The following is a 15,444-nucleotide window of genomic DNA, read 5'->3' on the forward strand; positions in this document are numbered from 1 at the left end:
ATTATTAATAATTATGACTTAATGACGAATTTCCATTCGAATTCGATTAATCAAAATTGTCTAATAATAGTAATAATTGAAGAAATAAATATATTTTCTTTAAAACTACGATACAGATGTATTAGGATACTCAACAAAACTGTCATTTGTTAACATAAATAACGAAATAAATTGTTTTCAAAATGTATGCAACCATTTCTACGAATGCGTGTATATTAAAAACCGAAATGCATTTTAACCAAGTTTTTCCTTGTCTTCTTTTTTTTTCATTAACACGATATAAATTTTCTCATTAATTTAGAAAAGTATAATGGAGCGTATATGAATGACTATTATAGGTATATATGATTCGTAATTAAAAAAGTAACCGAATGGAAGTGTACTTTTCATTTGGAAAATTTAACTTTGCACAGTTGATTTGTATGCTGTTATACAATTTCATTTTTCTTATCAGATAATTTTGTCTTCTTTAATTCTTTACTTTTTTTCTTCTTCTTCTTCTTCTTCTTCAAATGTAAAAGATACAAAATAAGACGTTTTGTTTGTTTTTTTTTTTTTTTTTTTTATTTGATCTTAAAGTAATGAATATTTTAATTAAAATTTTCTTAAGGATTTATCAAAAAGATTTGATTTTTAATTAACGCTTACCTATTAATCCAAGAAAAAAGGTCAGCGAGTAGACAACGAGAACAGGCGCAAGCTCCTTCCATCTGAATTTGGTGAAGGACTCGTTCATATCATAATCGGGAAACTTGATTGTTCCGTTTGTCGCATTGAACGTCATACCGATCGATTTTCACTATTCACGAAACTTCCCAAAGTAAATTAGATCAACGAACGTACGAACGTACGAATGAACGAACGAACAAACGAAATAGTTTTCTAATTTCTCATTTAACATCAGCGACGATTAAAACTTAGAAAATCAAAATCACCTAACGGAAAGTTCATCCCCTTTCTCCGTCATGCCCTTTTGTTTTAAATTCACAATTGATAGATTTTATTGAAGGTTCACGTTCATTGGTTTTTATTCAAATATAAATGCTCATAGAATCCATGACCAGATATATCAATTGAATTTTTGCAATAATCGAATTATAATCAATCTCTAGAAAGAAAAAACACAAAAAGGAACATAACTGTTAACTTTGAAATTCATTTCTTTCGATCTTATTCTTTCCTTTTGTTGTCAACCATTATAAAAATTCTCAAATTTATAGAATTTATATGTACGGTGAAATTACGTTTACATTGGTTCGAATTTTATACTCCATAAAGTGCATTTAAATATTAATTAAAAATCATATAATATTCGCATATAAAACACCGATCTAACGTAAATTAAAACTTATATTAAACAGTAGAAAAATGTGTACATATTTAGAATAAATTTCCCGAAAAAAAAAAAAATAAAAAGCAAAATTGAAACGAAACCTTCAAAAAATACACGCGTAAATATCTAAACGTATGACTCGAAAGTTGCAGAGGGTTAAAAGTCAAAAGAAGAAGAAGAAGAAGAAGAAGAAGAAGAAGAAGAAGAAGAAGAAGAAGAAGAGGGGAGAAGAAAAATAATGGGAACGCGACTTCGCATCGAGGGTAACTGCGTTCCGGTCGTGAGAATCCTTGAAATAAGGAGAAAGAAAGAAAGATAGAAGAAGAAAAAAAAAGGAAGGGGTGAAAAAAGCAAAACAAAAAAAAAGAAGAAAAGAAAGAAAGAAAGAAAGAAGAAAACGAAAAGCAGAGATACAAAATCGCGATAATGACGATAATTGGAACGAGGGTGCATTTGGAATAGGCCGAAAAAGAAAAAAAGAAAAAAAAGAAGAAGTTAGCAACAACTTCAATGAAAAAAAATTTCTCTCTTCTGTCTTTCTCTCGATTTTAATCCGAGACTCGAAATTTTCGAAAATTTCTTCTTGCATTTCGTTGCATCGTATAAAACATTTGTTCCATTCGAATCGAATATACCACCTCCTCTCCCTTCTTATTTCACTTATCGTTAAATTCAATATTGTTAATCGAGTACAAAATTTTCAAACTTTTTTCTCGAACGCGTAGACTATTGTTGTTTCTCGAAACGTGTAAAACATTGTAATCCAATTTAAAAAGAAAAATCGATGCTTACAAAACCGAAAAAAAGAGACCAAAAGAAAAAAGAGAGAAATTCGAGTTTCCCGAGCATTCGATAATCTTATTTCATTCGATATCAAACAAAATTACATTTCCCCTCGAGCATGCTACTGTGTGTAAATTGAAAACAACTTTCTTTCTCCCTTCCCCCTCTCTCTCCCTTTCTCGTATTCGCTTTCATATTTGCACCATAAAAATCTCATCGATTACAAATACACGATTAACTATGATAATATCCACATTTGTCACGCAAAAGCAAATAACAACTTGATCACAAATTTATTGATAAATAAAATTTTATTCAAATAGAGATAGAGAGAAAAATAAAAAATGGAAGACACGGATTATATTTACCAATAATGCGTACGTCATCGACAATCAATCGATAGATTTCTTTTCGGAATAAATTAAATGAACGTTTTGGGAATGAGAATGGTAGCATTACCATAAAACAATCTTTTAACGAGTGATCTGTTCTAAGCATCCTAGAAAATCCATCTCGAGAACATAATGGATGAAAGACTCATAGGTTCAGCTTTAATCCCTTGAATACTCTCTCTCCCTCTCACTCTCTCTCTCTCTCCCTCTCTTTTCTTCTCTCTCTCTCTCTCTCTCTCTGACTCGTGTTACTCGGACAGATTTGCTTTTGCAGAAATGCTTCGCGTTTCCGTAATGATATCTATACATGTATATCAATGCGATATTGAAATCGGTTTCGTGCATTCATATGCACCGGGTGGCCCAAAGAGAGTTAGACCATTACGACAGGTGATAGAATACATTTTAGAAAGTGGGCTACTTGATAGATTTAATCCACAAAATTAATTAATAAATCATTTCCAAGAAATATATTTATCATTTGTCAAAGAATAAATTATAAATACTTAATAAATCAAATATTTATTGTATGTTTAAATTGTCTAGCAATTTTTAAGCCACCCTGTACAACTACGTGTGTATATATATATATATATATGTGTTTGTGTGTACATTTATATATAGATGCATATATATAAATGCATATTATCTAGGTAAGTATGCGATCAAGTATGGAAAAGTGGAAGTAGATTTCTGTTTGAATCGTAGTACATTATTCTAACGTCTAACGATTAATTGAAATGTCATTTGAATAGTAGAAAACAATAAAATTAAACAACGAGAAATATGATGTTGACAGTATTTTTTTTAAAGAAAGAATAAAAATAGTTTCATATAACAATAATAATAATAATAATAATAATAATAATAATAATAATAATAAACTCTTATAAAGCTTTCAGCCAAAAAAAATATAAAAGAAAAATATCGTCAATCGTTCTTTTTTTGTAAAAAATATTTTTAATACGAATTTATGTTGATAAAAATTGTTCATATCAAAATTGAGAGATTTTATATTGTACATTACATTTAATAATTGATGATTAATAAATATTATATCATTTAATAAATGATTTAATAATTATTTGAAATATGATATCAATACTACAGAAATAAATCAAGGAGAAGCACAATATTGTAGTATTTTTTTTAATAAACATAGAAATAACTTTCAATGAGATAATACAAAACTTTTGAAAGTTTTCATCAAGAACAGTGGTAACAGTGGCAGCAAAAAAAAAGAAATAAATAAAATATAAATTAGCGTCTATCGTTCCTTGAAAATTATTCTTTGTACGAATTCCCTAGGTAAAAAAAGTTTCAATATCAATTGTGATTTTCTACTATTTCTTCTGCTCCTTTTACCCTTAACTTTTCTTTTCTTTTTCTTATATTTTAAAAGCGGCAAAAGAAGAAGTAGAAATAAAATAAGAGGAAGAAGAAGAAGAAGAAGTAGAAATAAAATAAGAGGAAGAAGAAGAAGAAGAAGTAGAAATAAAATAAGAGGAAGAAGAAGAAGAAGTAGAAGAAGAAGTAAAAGGAAAATAAAAAAAACAACAAAAGTAAAAAAAGTTTATCGAGATAGTCGGGTAGCTTCGAGAGAATCACATCTTCAAAGTCAAGTGACCAACATAGTAAATCCAATAGTCGAGTTAGCCTGATCTAAAATTATCTGACTTCGAGGGTATGAAACATCTCTTTTGAAAATCATCTAAATGAATTTATTTTTTTCGATCAAGTAAAGATTTGCTTCGAGTAGATCAATTTACTACATTTGAGTACTTCGAATTTTGATTTCGAGTATTACAAAATGATCGTTTCAAATAGAAATCGTTTTAAGAAAGAATTATTACAAGTATTACATCGTTGAATTAACCTCGTATTATAATTGCGTATAACGAAAAAAAAGAGAGATATGAATAAAAAGAAACTAATGTAAGTCATTAAGTATTAAAAATGTTGGAGAAAAAGTAAGTGAGAAAAAGAAAGAGAAAAAGAAAAAAGAAAAAACGTCAAATGATCTTCGTAATTGGAGATTACAAATACCTGAGAACACCTTTATTGGATGAACTTTGTAATATTCTATAGTATCATAATTGCATTAAATCTTAATTCTAACAATTTTCAACAGATTTCTTTTCTCTCTCTCTCTCTCTCTCTCTCTCTCTCTCTGATCAATCTATGAAATAAAATATAATAACCCTAACTCTCTTTGTCTAATAATTCTATTTAAATAAATAAATAGTTTATATATATTGTTCGTTTGATAATTATTAAAAATTAAAGATCTAAAATAATGTTCGTTTGAACTTAAACAAAAAAAAATAAAATAAATAAAAACCATTATATGAAATAAATATATAATAAATTTGACTAGAGTAATAAAAAGAAGTCGCTATTTTTGATCGACTGTGATCTCTGTCATCGAAATTTCTGTCAGAGTCTCAACTCAATTGGCATCTAGCCCGTCTTCTCCTTGCTCTTCCTCTCCCCCTCCTCCTCTCTTTCTCTCCCTCACTCACTCTCTCTCTTTCTCTTTCTCTTTTCATCTTAATCTCAAGATGGCGTAATTTTAAGCGGAAACGAATGCATAATGCCGCAAGTTTGCTCAAAGTTGTTACTTTTACAAGTTTATTGGCTTTTGCGAATCTCACATTGACAATACTATGAGCCTTATCGTACAAATATTTGCACGGTAAATGTTCTAGAAACGTCAGGATTCTAATCACGATTCGAAGAAGGTGAGGAAAACGACGAGTTAAGTTATTTATAACCGATGGTTTTGTGATTGCGACGGGTGATGGGGGTGGTTGTTTTTGCTCGGTGTTAACGGTGTATTTTTGTTTAAATGAAAAAAACAGAAGATTTTGTTATAAAATATTAACGGATTAAATACAAAAAATGAACGATCTCATAAGAATAAAAATTCTTATCGCTAAATGACTATCAACTAGTGTTCTTTCTCTGTATTATAAAATGAACATGATGTTCTAATAAAGAAAATGATATTATCTTTAATTTAACCTAAACCCCAAGCTCTCTCTCTCTCTCTCTCTCTCCAACCTAGATCAAATTAGTATACCCGTTTAATAAATTAAAAATTGTACAAATGTTGTCCCTCTTTGAATAAGACTTTTGTAGTTTATTTGTTAAATATTTTTGTTCCTAGCGGCTCCATACATTCTATATATATAAATATGAACCACATAACACAAACGTGTGCACATGTGTGTACACACGCACAATTTACACGTAGGATGCATACTATCTAAGTACGACGAAGTGCATTCATCTCTTTCAATCCAGTCGTACGATGCTCGAAGCAACACAGAAAATAAACAAATGGCATAGAACGTACCTACACGAAGAAAGCAACCCATTGAAAAATTCACCTTTTAAAACATCGGCACAGCCCAAATGGAAGGAAACGTCGCCTATCTTGCTAACGACGATAATTTTTGCATTTTTTTTCTTTCTTTTTTTTTCATTTTGCCAAACGAGGGGCGTTTTAAATTATGAATAAAAATTTGTGACAAACGTTGAAGAAGAAGAAGAAGAAAAAAAAAAGAAAAAATGAAATGAAATTTACTCATGAAATTTCATCGATTTCTTCTTCTTCTTCTTCTTATTCTTCTTCGAACTTCCTGTTCGATAATCATGACAAGACGAGGCATGGATAATGCGCCATCGTGATTTATATTCCTAAACAAGTAACACGTGCCAGCTATAACTTTGTATTTATAGGATACTCACAGATGACCGTGCACCTTTGTAAACATATGCACTGTCAAAATGTTCATAACGAAAATTACTATCGGTGATGGAAACCGTTCACGATTTTGGATTGACCCACGCACGCACGCACGCACGTACGCAGGCACACACACACGCGTGCATTTTTAAACTTCTTTCAAAATGTTTACCCTTTTTATCCTTTTTCAAAGTAAATTCAATTCATCAACCATTTACAATTTAATGCAACTTTTAAATAGTATTCATTTTCATTTATTTCCTTACAAAATGAATTAATCTTTTCGTTATTCAACAAATAATATTTGCTAAATGTAAATTTTATTTTAAACTAACACAAGAGAGTATATATGTATAATATTAAATAAATATTAATTTAAATATCACATTTTAATTTATATATGACAAATAAATCACGTCGTATCAAAATTGTCTTTTAAAATGATTTACTTTTATATTTATATTAATAATAATTAAATTGGTTTGTTTTTTTATATAAAGGATTATATTTACATTTATTTTATTAATATAAATTATCCCTCTATATATATTTTATAAATATAAATTTTGTTACGTTATTCTTTTTTGATTTCAATGAAATAACAATAATTCGAATGAAAGCATAAACAAGGAAAAAAGAAAAATCAAACGTAATCTTCTTTCATCGTATAAATATGAATATACACAAACATACGTGCACATCATACAACCTGGACAGTTTTCTCATCTTTTACTCGAATTTCATCATCGATATGCTTGAACCTATAGCAACAATCTATGTACATACAAAGCAGTGATTTATAACCGCAAACAGGTAACACGTCCCTGAGGTAAGTCTATATACGATCCTATTTATGGGATATCCAGACATAGCATCCACCGATTTCTGTAATCACTATACGTGCAAACGACTGTATACGTGCTAACCGGAAGCGATCAAGATCGAATGGAAACGAGATCTTTAAACTAAATTTATTACCAAAATTGTATATTTTTATAAATGTATACATATCACACATTAAGTTCATTTAATTTACTCATATCAGTTCAATCAAATACGTTTAAAGTTACAAACGCGTAATTAAATTTAAATTTTTAGGGCTCATTTGAAAACAATAGTTTTATTCGATCCCTCCCCCCTCCACCATCCAATTACCAACATCGAAGAATTTCAATCACGCGAATTATGAAAAGACTCGTTAATTTAATATAAATGCGTGTGTAGAGATATTTCGAACTTTTTCTTTTTAAATAAATGAAATCAATGTTTAATAAAAATTAGAAGAAAAGTAGAAATAATTTTTTGTTTATATATATATATATACACATTTTACGCGCGTAATTTTTTTTGTTTACGATGTATGAATTAAACAACCTTATCCCATTATCAAACTTTCTGTATGCGTGTGTATATGTGTACAATTAGAACATATCGAATGAAGTTAATCTTGTGCGCGCATAACTAGTTCAGTTGAACGTAACAAAGTAATCGACAACCTTAATCGATCATAGGTATCTAAAGTAGTCTAGGTCTTTGGTGAAATAGCTGTAGAAACGATAGGATAGATACATATTTCCGATCAATACAACACAACCAGGAGGAGGAAGCTGCGTTCGCGCGATTAATTTCGAGCATCACATCGTCCTTTGTTCGACGAATTGGACAATCGAATCGCACCGATAAACTTAAACTAAACTCTGTCAACCTTGATGCTTCTAACAAAATATTCGATTAGTTTTGTACTCTGATAATTTTGTATTTTTTTTTTCTTGTTCGACGATTTTTGTTCGATATGTTCAATGCGATACGCGTTTGATCATTGTTAATCGAAATAGAAAAATCTTTTGGAAATTTTATCTTTGAATTTTTGTTCAAATATGAAAACGAACTTTTCGAAATATCGGCACAATCGATGTAATAATTTATAAAAGTATATACCAAAGTTGTTTTATCGAAGTGAAAAATTTTTAAATTTTATATATAAAAACGTTTTCTTTTTTAATTATATATTTTTATTTTTAGCAATATGGCATCGCGTGTCTATACTCTTTTTTTAACAACAACTATAAAGATCGATAGTATGTAAAAATCTGATATATAAGAAAAATTACTTTTTTATATACGTTTTTTTTATTGAATTATTATTTTCTTTCTTCTTTTCTATAGAAATGAAATTATATAAAGACGTTAGGAAACCTCAGAAAAATGTATTCCAGAATTTCTTTTTCGAAACCATAAGACGAGTATATAGCATAAAACATAAAACATTTTTTTCAAAAGCATGTCAGTATAAAAATAAAAAGAAGAACAATGTTATATGTCGTGTCACATATCAAGTTTTTGCATGTAATCGTAAAATCATTTCAAGAACTAATCTAAACAAATAATTTATTATTATTTAATATTTATTATTTGAATTTTATTGCTATTGATAAAAAAGAAAAAAAAGAACATGGAAAAAATACCGTAACATTGCGTTTGTAATTTTTTTCTTCATTTATATTTTTTTCTAAATTTCAAAGTACAATACTGCTCGTTGTTATTCAACAAAATCTTCTTTTTATTATTACCATCATCTTATTTTTGTTTTCGTATACTTCATGCTTTATTATCTAACTCAATACAACTCAATTAAATGAACTTTAATAATAAAACTCGATATATTTTAACATCGTATCCCCCAGGGATCTTTTCATCGCATCCGTAAATTCGTGTCCATATTTTGAACAACGTTTCGTAAAACATTATAACGAGACTCGAGATTTCTTTTCAGTATATCTCCCGCAGCAGAAAAAACACACGCAATTATAAATAAAACGAATCTCATTCATCCTCTTGTTCTCTTTTTTAATGCTCTGTGCGATTGAGAGGAAAATTCTCTTTTTCTCGTTTACAAATGGAAAAGCACGATGTACATTTAGACGTATCCTTTGTTATATATCCATTGGTTTTCTTTCGCTTGACAAAATCTGCGATATATTTCTATTTCTATCCGTTTCTTCTTTTGAAAAAGAAAAAAAAGAAAGAAAAACTCATGAAAATTGCATCAATAATTAATAAAGTAATTCTTATCGTTAATTCTATTCTTTATCTGATTTTGATTTCTTCCAATGAATGATACAGAGTTGAAAAGTTTTGAGCTTAACGTAGTAATAATTATTTCTTTTTTTTTTCGATTACACTCGCTTTTATTTAAAAAATAAAAATATACAAGTTCTTTTTTTTTGTTTTTTATCGAGGATCAAGACTTTTCAACCCATTCTCAGGTATTCTTGATGCACGATGTTTGTGTGTGTGTATGTGTGTGTGTGTGTGTTGTGTGTTTGTTTGTGTTTTATTTTCTTCTAATAAAATTCTACTTCACGCGTGCACACAAAAGATATAATCTTAGAAATGTTGTTTTAAATATACTTAACAAATGAAGGTGAAAAAAGAAAGAGAGAGAAAGAGAGATGATATTTTACTATGTAATTTTTTTAAAAAATAAATATTAAAGTTCAACACGATGCATCTCTCATTTCTGAATTAAAAGTAAATCTTCTCTGTCGTATTTAAAAAATTCATGAAAATTTGCGCCACCAATTTTGTCCATTTAATTTAAGATTTTTCAAACTTTTATGGTGCTGAAATTTACCTCGGTAAAATGAAATACATTTTCTAAACGAAAGAATAATTATTGTATAAATCTACGAACTGAAAAGAAAAAATTAAATATATAAAAAATAGTCATCCTCTTGTGTGATGATTGTAAACCTAATCGACTTTTGAATTATTTATCCGACGAATTATCAATAACTAAAAAAAAACTCATCTTAAAAATTGTACGCAACCTACTATGTCAAAATTTCTCATCCTATTGAATTCCCGTATATACTTTTCTAATAATATTATATCTATAAATACATATTATTTTTATTCTACTTCTCTGCCCGAGAAAGTTCGATCGATTTCGTAAATTCCATCGACGAATTAAAGAAAAAAAAAAAAAGGAAAAAAAAGAAAATAAAAGAAAATGCAAAAGAAAAAATTCACACTGTCACAACCAAGCTTTTCCTTTTTCTTTTTAACGACAAGTTTCATACACTTCTTTTGTTAGTTTTAATGTTTTGTTTTTTTGGTTTTTTTTTTTTTTAAATCCTAATTCAAGAGAACCTGTCCTCGGCAATGGACCACCGCGATGTGTCTCGATGAAACGGTATCTATAAACTGAAACTGAATCGAGCCATGCGACCAAAGAAGAAGCCGCCAAGTCGAATACGCTCGACTGCGTCCGGAAAGAGCCGAAAATCACCGAGATCTTTTCCACTAAATAATAACTAGTTTAAATAACTAGTCATTTTTTATTTCATTGTTTAATATTATTTTTGTATCTTTCTATTGTGTATCAAACAAATAATAATTTATTTTTATAATCTTTAGAAAGAAAATGAAACACTATTCATTGTAGAAATTTATCGAATAATAAAAATATCTTCGATTTTCATATAAATCGTGAAGAAGAGCAAAAAAAGAAAAACGTATCGTATTTCATGAAAGAACATTTTTCAATTCTTTATCATGTTAACATGACCCTCTTACAATAGCTCGTGACATACTATTAGATTTAATAGGAAGCTTCTTTTTCCCTTTAATTAAAATAAGCTACCCGAAACGTCTGTTATCCTGACAATTTAATCCACATAAACCTTATTTATTAACAAAAACAAAACCTTTATGTATGTTACTACTACGGCTGCGAAAGACAAGCATAAAGAAAATTTACGAAGTTACTTACACGTATACTTAACTTATTTATTCGAACTTTATAAACCTAATTTAGGGAGACAAGTTATAAATAATGTTTAAACTAATCGAACGCAAAATAAAAAAGCAAATTCTAGAAAAATTGATGTGAAATAATTGCAAGTATTTAATTTAATCGATACTAAAGTAATGAATTATTTCGTTAGAATGAATTTTAATCAAATCTACCCCGAGGCAAATTATATACAGCGTTAAACTAATCAAATAAAAAATAAGAAAATAAATTAAAGGAAATTGAAATGAAAGAATTGCGTGTGACTAAAAATAGTTGATGCTAAATTAAATAATTATTTCATTGAAAGGAATGTTGTACCCAAGGATTCTTTCGAAATAATCGAATAAAGATCACGTGAAAAGTTGTAACTTGTTTTAATAGATAGATGTGTTACCTACTACAAGAACATGAACGGTAATTTTATTGGTGTAGAATCAACAAGTAAATATCTAAATAATAGCAAAGTGAGTATATGAGGAATTATGTGATAATTTTAACGTCAATTAAGGCGACTAACTTATAGAATACCTCGAAAACGGAGGGAAAACCTTAACCTGTTGTAGGTGTAATTTCGTGATAATTATGAAAGAACACGCCTACTCGAAAAACCCTTTTCGAATTCTGACGAGTTTATATTTGGCTCGTGTTTAAACATGACAAATTAATGTTTAACTAACTTTATTTACGACCATCGTAAACAAGAGGAAGATATTTTGTTAACAGCGTAAGAAAACTTTGCTTATAGTATTTGAAAGTCTGTGATCTTTCTTCTATCTCAAACTTTATCATAAATATTTTCATAAGCTTGATCCCGTAGAGATTCATACAAATATATTTTTGCGTGAACTTGCATCTCTGTTTCAAATTAAATGTCGTTCCATGAATAATACTTACCATATGATAAAACGATTTAACTACGCCATCTTGTTTCATATTAATTTACAAATTTTGACAAAATCTTTTTTACCGACAGGGATTATTTCATACCTTCAATTATTAAATTAAACTTAAAATTCGTAAAAAAAGAAAAAATGCATAATCTAATAAAATTGTACGTCAGCAGAAAAATTTGATAATTTTTATTGTTAGGATTAATTTATTAGGCATAATAGTCAAACTTAATTTATGTTAATGCATAAATCAAGTTGACGAAATTCTATTGGATTGTCTAATGAAGATAAATTTTTAATTACATCAAATCCATCGAATTATCTTCCATTATACGTTGTCTTCATCGACGAACTCATAGTTATCTTCATTATTGTCTTTCTATAACAACAACACAATAATACAACAATAAAACTTGAAATAAAATCGGAGAATCATGAACGAAAGGAAAGTTTGGAATGAATGAGGAAAAGATAACCGATCGGAAACTGCTGGTGTCAAATTAAGATATCAATTAAATCGTTTTTAACTTTTTGAAACAATTAAGAAAATGTATAAATCGTGATAATACTTTGTAATAAATATAATTTTTGCTATTAGACGTGTTTAGAAAGAGTATAAATAAAATATTCGTCAGAAAGAGAAAAGATCGTATCGCCGAAGTCAAATAAAAGAGCGGGAATTTTCAAAAAGAAATGTTTTTTCAACAGATGGCGATTCGTCTCGCGGTTCTGTTTTATAGTGAAAAATGGCCGGCGTTAGCGACTGTTTCAGCATTGGAAGTACGGTTGCATGTAAAACTTGTTATAATAAGGAAATTGAAGGGGAGGTGCTGGCATTTGACCCACAAACAAAAATGCTAGTCTTGAGTATCCTTTTGACAAATCATTTTTATATTCTATTAACTGATCGAATATCAACCGAGAGTCGTCTCTCGGTCTACTCTCTTCAATACTATCAGATAAGAGTGTAAATAACTCGAGATGTATTTGTATTAATAATTATCGAGTCATCCCTATTGATCTGCTAGAAAATAATCATTGTTAGGATCGTTTGCCGAAATTGTCATCCTTTATCGTATATCTCGAGACATTATCAGAAAAAAGTCAGGTTAGTTTCGTCATCTCCAATTCAACCATGCTGATTTCTTGATTAATTTTTTTAATCTATTTCATCATTTCTGATTACTCTAATTCGAAATTCAATAAAACTTTTAACGCTCTTATTTGATATTCTTTCAAAATAATTATTATATTTCTTATTTTTTGTTCCTCTATAATCGTTTTATTTCAAATATTCATATATTGATATTTGTATTTCTATACTTTCTTTTTATTTCACCGTAATTATATTACTAAAGATACACGTTTATTTAAGCAGCGATAAATACATTAAAATTCATTTTCATACAAATAATATTTTCTTAACCAGAATTATTAAAGAATGCCCAGCCTCGAATGGTAGAACTTCCTTGAATGATGTACACATAGTCAATTTATCTTTGGTATCCGATGTTCAAGTTAAAAGAGAAGTTAGTCCAACGACCAGCGAACCACCGCAAAGCCTTAATTTACAAATGCTTAACAGACGAGTACGCAATCAGATAGAAGAAAAAAAAAGACTGGTAATGGCTCTGCAGGCCGGAGTATCTCCAGATGGACAAAAACTTTTTATTGCTATTTCTAAAACTATACAAGATGTAACGTGGAACGGTGCTAACATCGTTGTATTTGATAATGTTATCATTAGACCGCCATATAAAGTTGACAATGTGCATGGAAACGAAGATTCCAGTGCATATAAACATGTTAAGAAAGTTGTGAGTGTACAATTGAAAAGATTATTTAATTAATACAAATATATTAATAAAAGATTATTTAATTGTTACAAATATATATAGATATGCGGCAAGAGTTAAAATCTTATCTTTTCTTTTAGGTCGAAAAACACATTAAAGATACTGCAGCATCAGCTCAGGTACAACAACGAGAACAGCAGCCACAAAAGGGTAGTATGATGCAATAAAGGCCTAATTAGGCATTATCACCAACCAAGGAAAAAAGCCCTGTGCTTTTGCAAAAGTTCCATTGTTCGAGAGTATAATAGGTGATAAAAGCAACAGATTGTTCAAAAGAAGGAACCATTGCAGATATTTAAAAAAAAGCAAACTAAACAACAAGAAAATAGAAACATCCATCATAGATATCAGAATCTTGAATTGAACTGAATCTATTTGTTTAAACATAAATAGAAAAAGGAATTCAACAAAAACTTTATAAAAAGCAATCTAAGTAACATTAATCATATTCGCATTAAATAACAGCATTTTATAACTCAGTGGAACGTATCATTCACACAATTATTCAATCGCTCTAGGTTTAGCTAAAGACAAATTGTTTATTTTATTTAACAAGCTGCCGTACTCTGATGATACTCTACTGGCACTATTTTTTATCGCATACTGATGTAAGTGTTTTTTTTTAGTTTACATCCTATTGTGTTTTGGACAAATTTAGTGAGTTTTGTTACTAAGTTATTAGAAAAAATTCATTTATATATATGCATATGTATATATATAGTATTATTATTATTAATTAAGTCCAAAATATAAAGATGAGTAAAAAAAGACTATAATCTTCCATGAACATGCATCAGCATCAAGAAAGAAAGAAATATGATACGATTTCAATCCGTATGAAACGGTTCTCAAACTTCTTTATAAGAATATTGTTGAAATTTGAGAATAATTCTTTTTTTAAAATGCCAATACACGGTTTCATTACAAAATAACTTTCTTTTTGTAATGAACAATGTCATTTCTTTAGAACACAATTTTACATATTTTTAAGACGTTATAATAATAAGTGATTGTTTGTCATTTGAACGATTACGCGTGCGCTGCAGCTTATCAGATAAAAATTTCTAAATTATATTAGATAAATTATAGCAATCTTATCAAAAAAAAAGCAACAACTCACGAACAAACAAATATGGAACACAAGAATTTATATTAAAATAATGCTGCCAGGTGATATCAAACTGGCTGTATCGGCACGAGACGTTTTCAGTTATTAATTATTGTTGAGGACAATAGAAATAATTAAAATAATAATAATAATGAAATTACCCCTTGCGCAAGGCGAATCGTAAAAGAATCTGTAATTTAGAAATGAAAAGGCCATTCGACTTGTGCAAGGGTAAAGCGTAGTTGATCTTGTATTTTAAAAGAGTTGACATCGCTTGTCCAATCCATTAACAGAATTCGCCTCGTGCCCTTTACCATTCAAACTTTCTAAGAGATAGAGAGCAAATGTGGGAGAAAAAGTGTATGAAAGAGAGAAAGTGAATGGAATGGAAAAGAAAAAATAAAAACTGATTATAAGAACAATTACAAGAAAAGACATAAATAAATGTAATATAAATTCGATAATTGCGCTGTCTTTACTTTTACCTAATATTTTAGATATTTTTATCCTTAGTTCAGTAAAAAGAAAGTTAA

General features: G+C 28.8%; 2 protein-coding genes across 15 annotated transcripts in view; one reads left to right on the plus strand and one right to left on the minus strand.

Annotated features, from left to right (window-relative positions):
- Positions 1-10,498, minus strand: part of LOC122521525 (QRFP-like peptide receptor) — a 45,817-nt gene extending 35,319 nt beyond the window's left edge. Inside the window, exons 1-2 of one of the 14 annotated variants that reach the window (XM_043642366.1) lie at positions 10,412-10,498; positions 649-1,108 (exon numbers count right to left, since the gene is read on the minus strand). In XM_043642366.1, coding sequence (XP_043498301.1) covers positions 649-784 — 136 coding nt within the window. In that variant the 5' untranslated portion in view covers positions 785-1,108; positions 10,412-10,498. The other 13 variants (XM_043642365.1, XM_043642360.1, XM_043642364.1 and 10 more) reach the window with 13 other exon arrangements.
- Positions 10,499-12,671: 2,173 nt separating this feature from the next.
- On the plus strand, positions 12,672-14,121 carry LOC122520544 (protein LSM12 homolog). The gene is made up of 3 exons (XM_043640621.1): positions 12,672-12,814; positions 13,388-13,764; positions 13,884-14,121. The coding sequence occupies exons 1-3, from the start codon at positions 12,694-12,696 to the stop codon at positions 13,968-13,970; spliced, it is 585 nt and encodes a 194-aa protein (XP_043496556.1). The 5' UTR covers positions 12,672-12,693; the 3' UTR covers positions 13,971-14,121.
- Positions 14,122-15,444: the final 1,323 nt, after the last annotated feature.

The sequence above is a fragment of the Polistes fuscatus genome, unplaced genomic scaffold (assembly GCF_010416935.1).
Source record: "Polistes fuscatus isolate 324 unplaced genomic scaffold, CU_Pfus_HIC Scaffold4, whole genome shotgun sequence".
Classification (NCBI taxonomy): domain Eukaryota; kingdom Metazoa; phylum Arthropoda; class Insecta; order Hymenoptera; family Vespidae; genus Polistes; species Polistes fuscatus.

Bases quoted from the DNA above. Each gene is read 5' to 3' on its own strand.
- LOC122520544 (XM_043640621.1), top strand. From the start codon at position 12,694: ATGGCCGGCGTTAGCGACTGTTTCAGCATTGGAAGTACGGTTGCATGT. The intron at 12,815-13,387 runs GTATCCTTTTGA...GAATTATTAAAG, and splicing joins AACAAAAATGCTAGTCTTGA to AATGCCCAGCCTCGAATGGT. The intron at 13,765-13,883 runs GTGAGTGTACAA...CTTTTCTTTTAG, and splicing joins ATAAACATGTTAAGAAAGTT to GTCGAAAAACACATTAAAGA.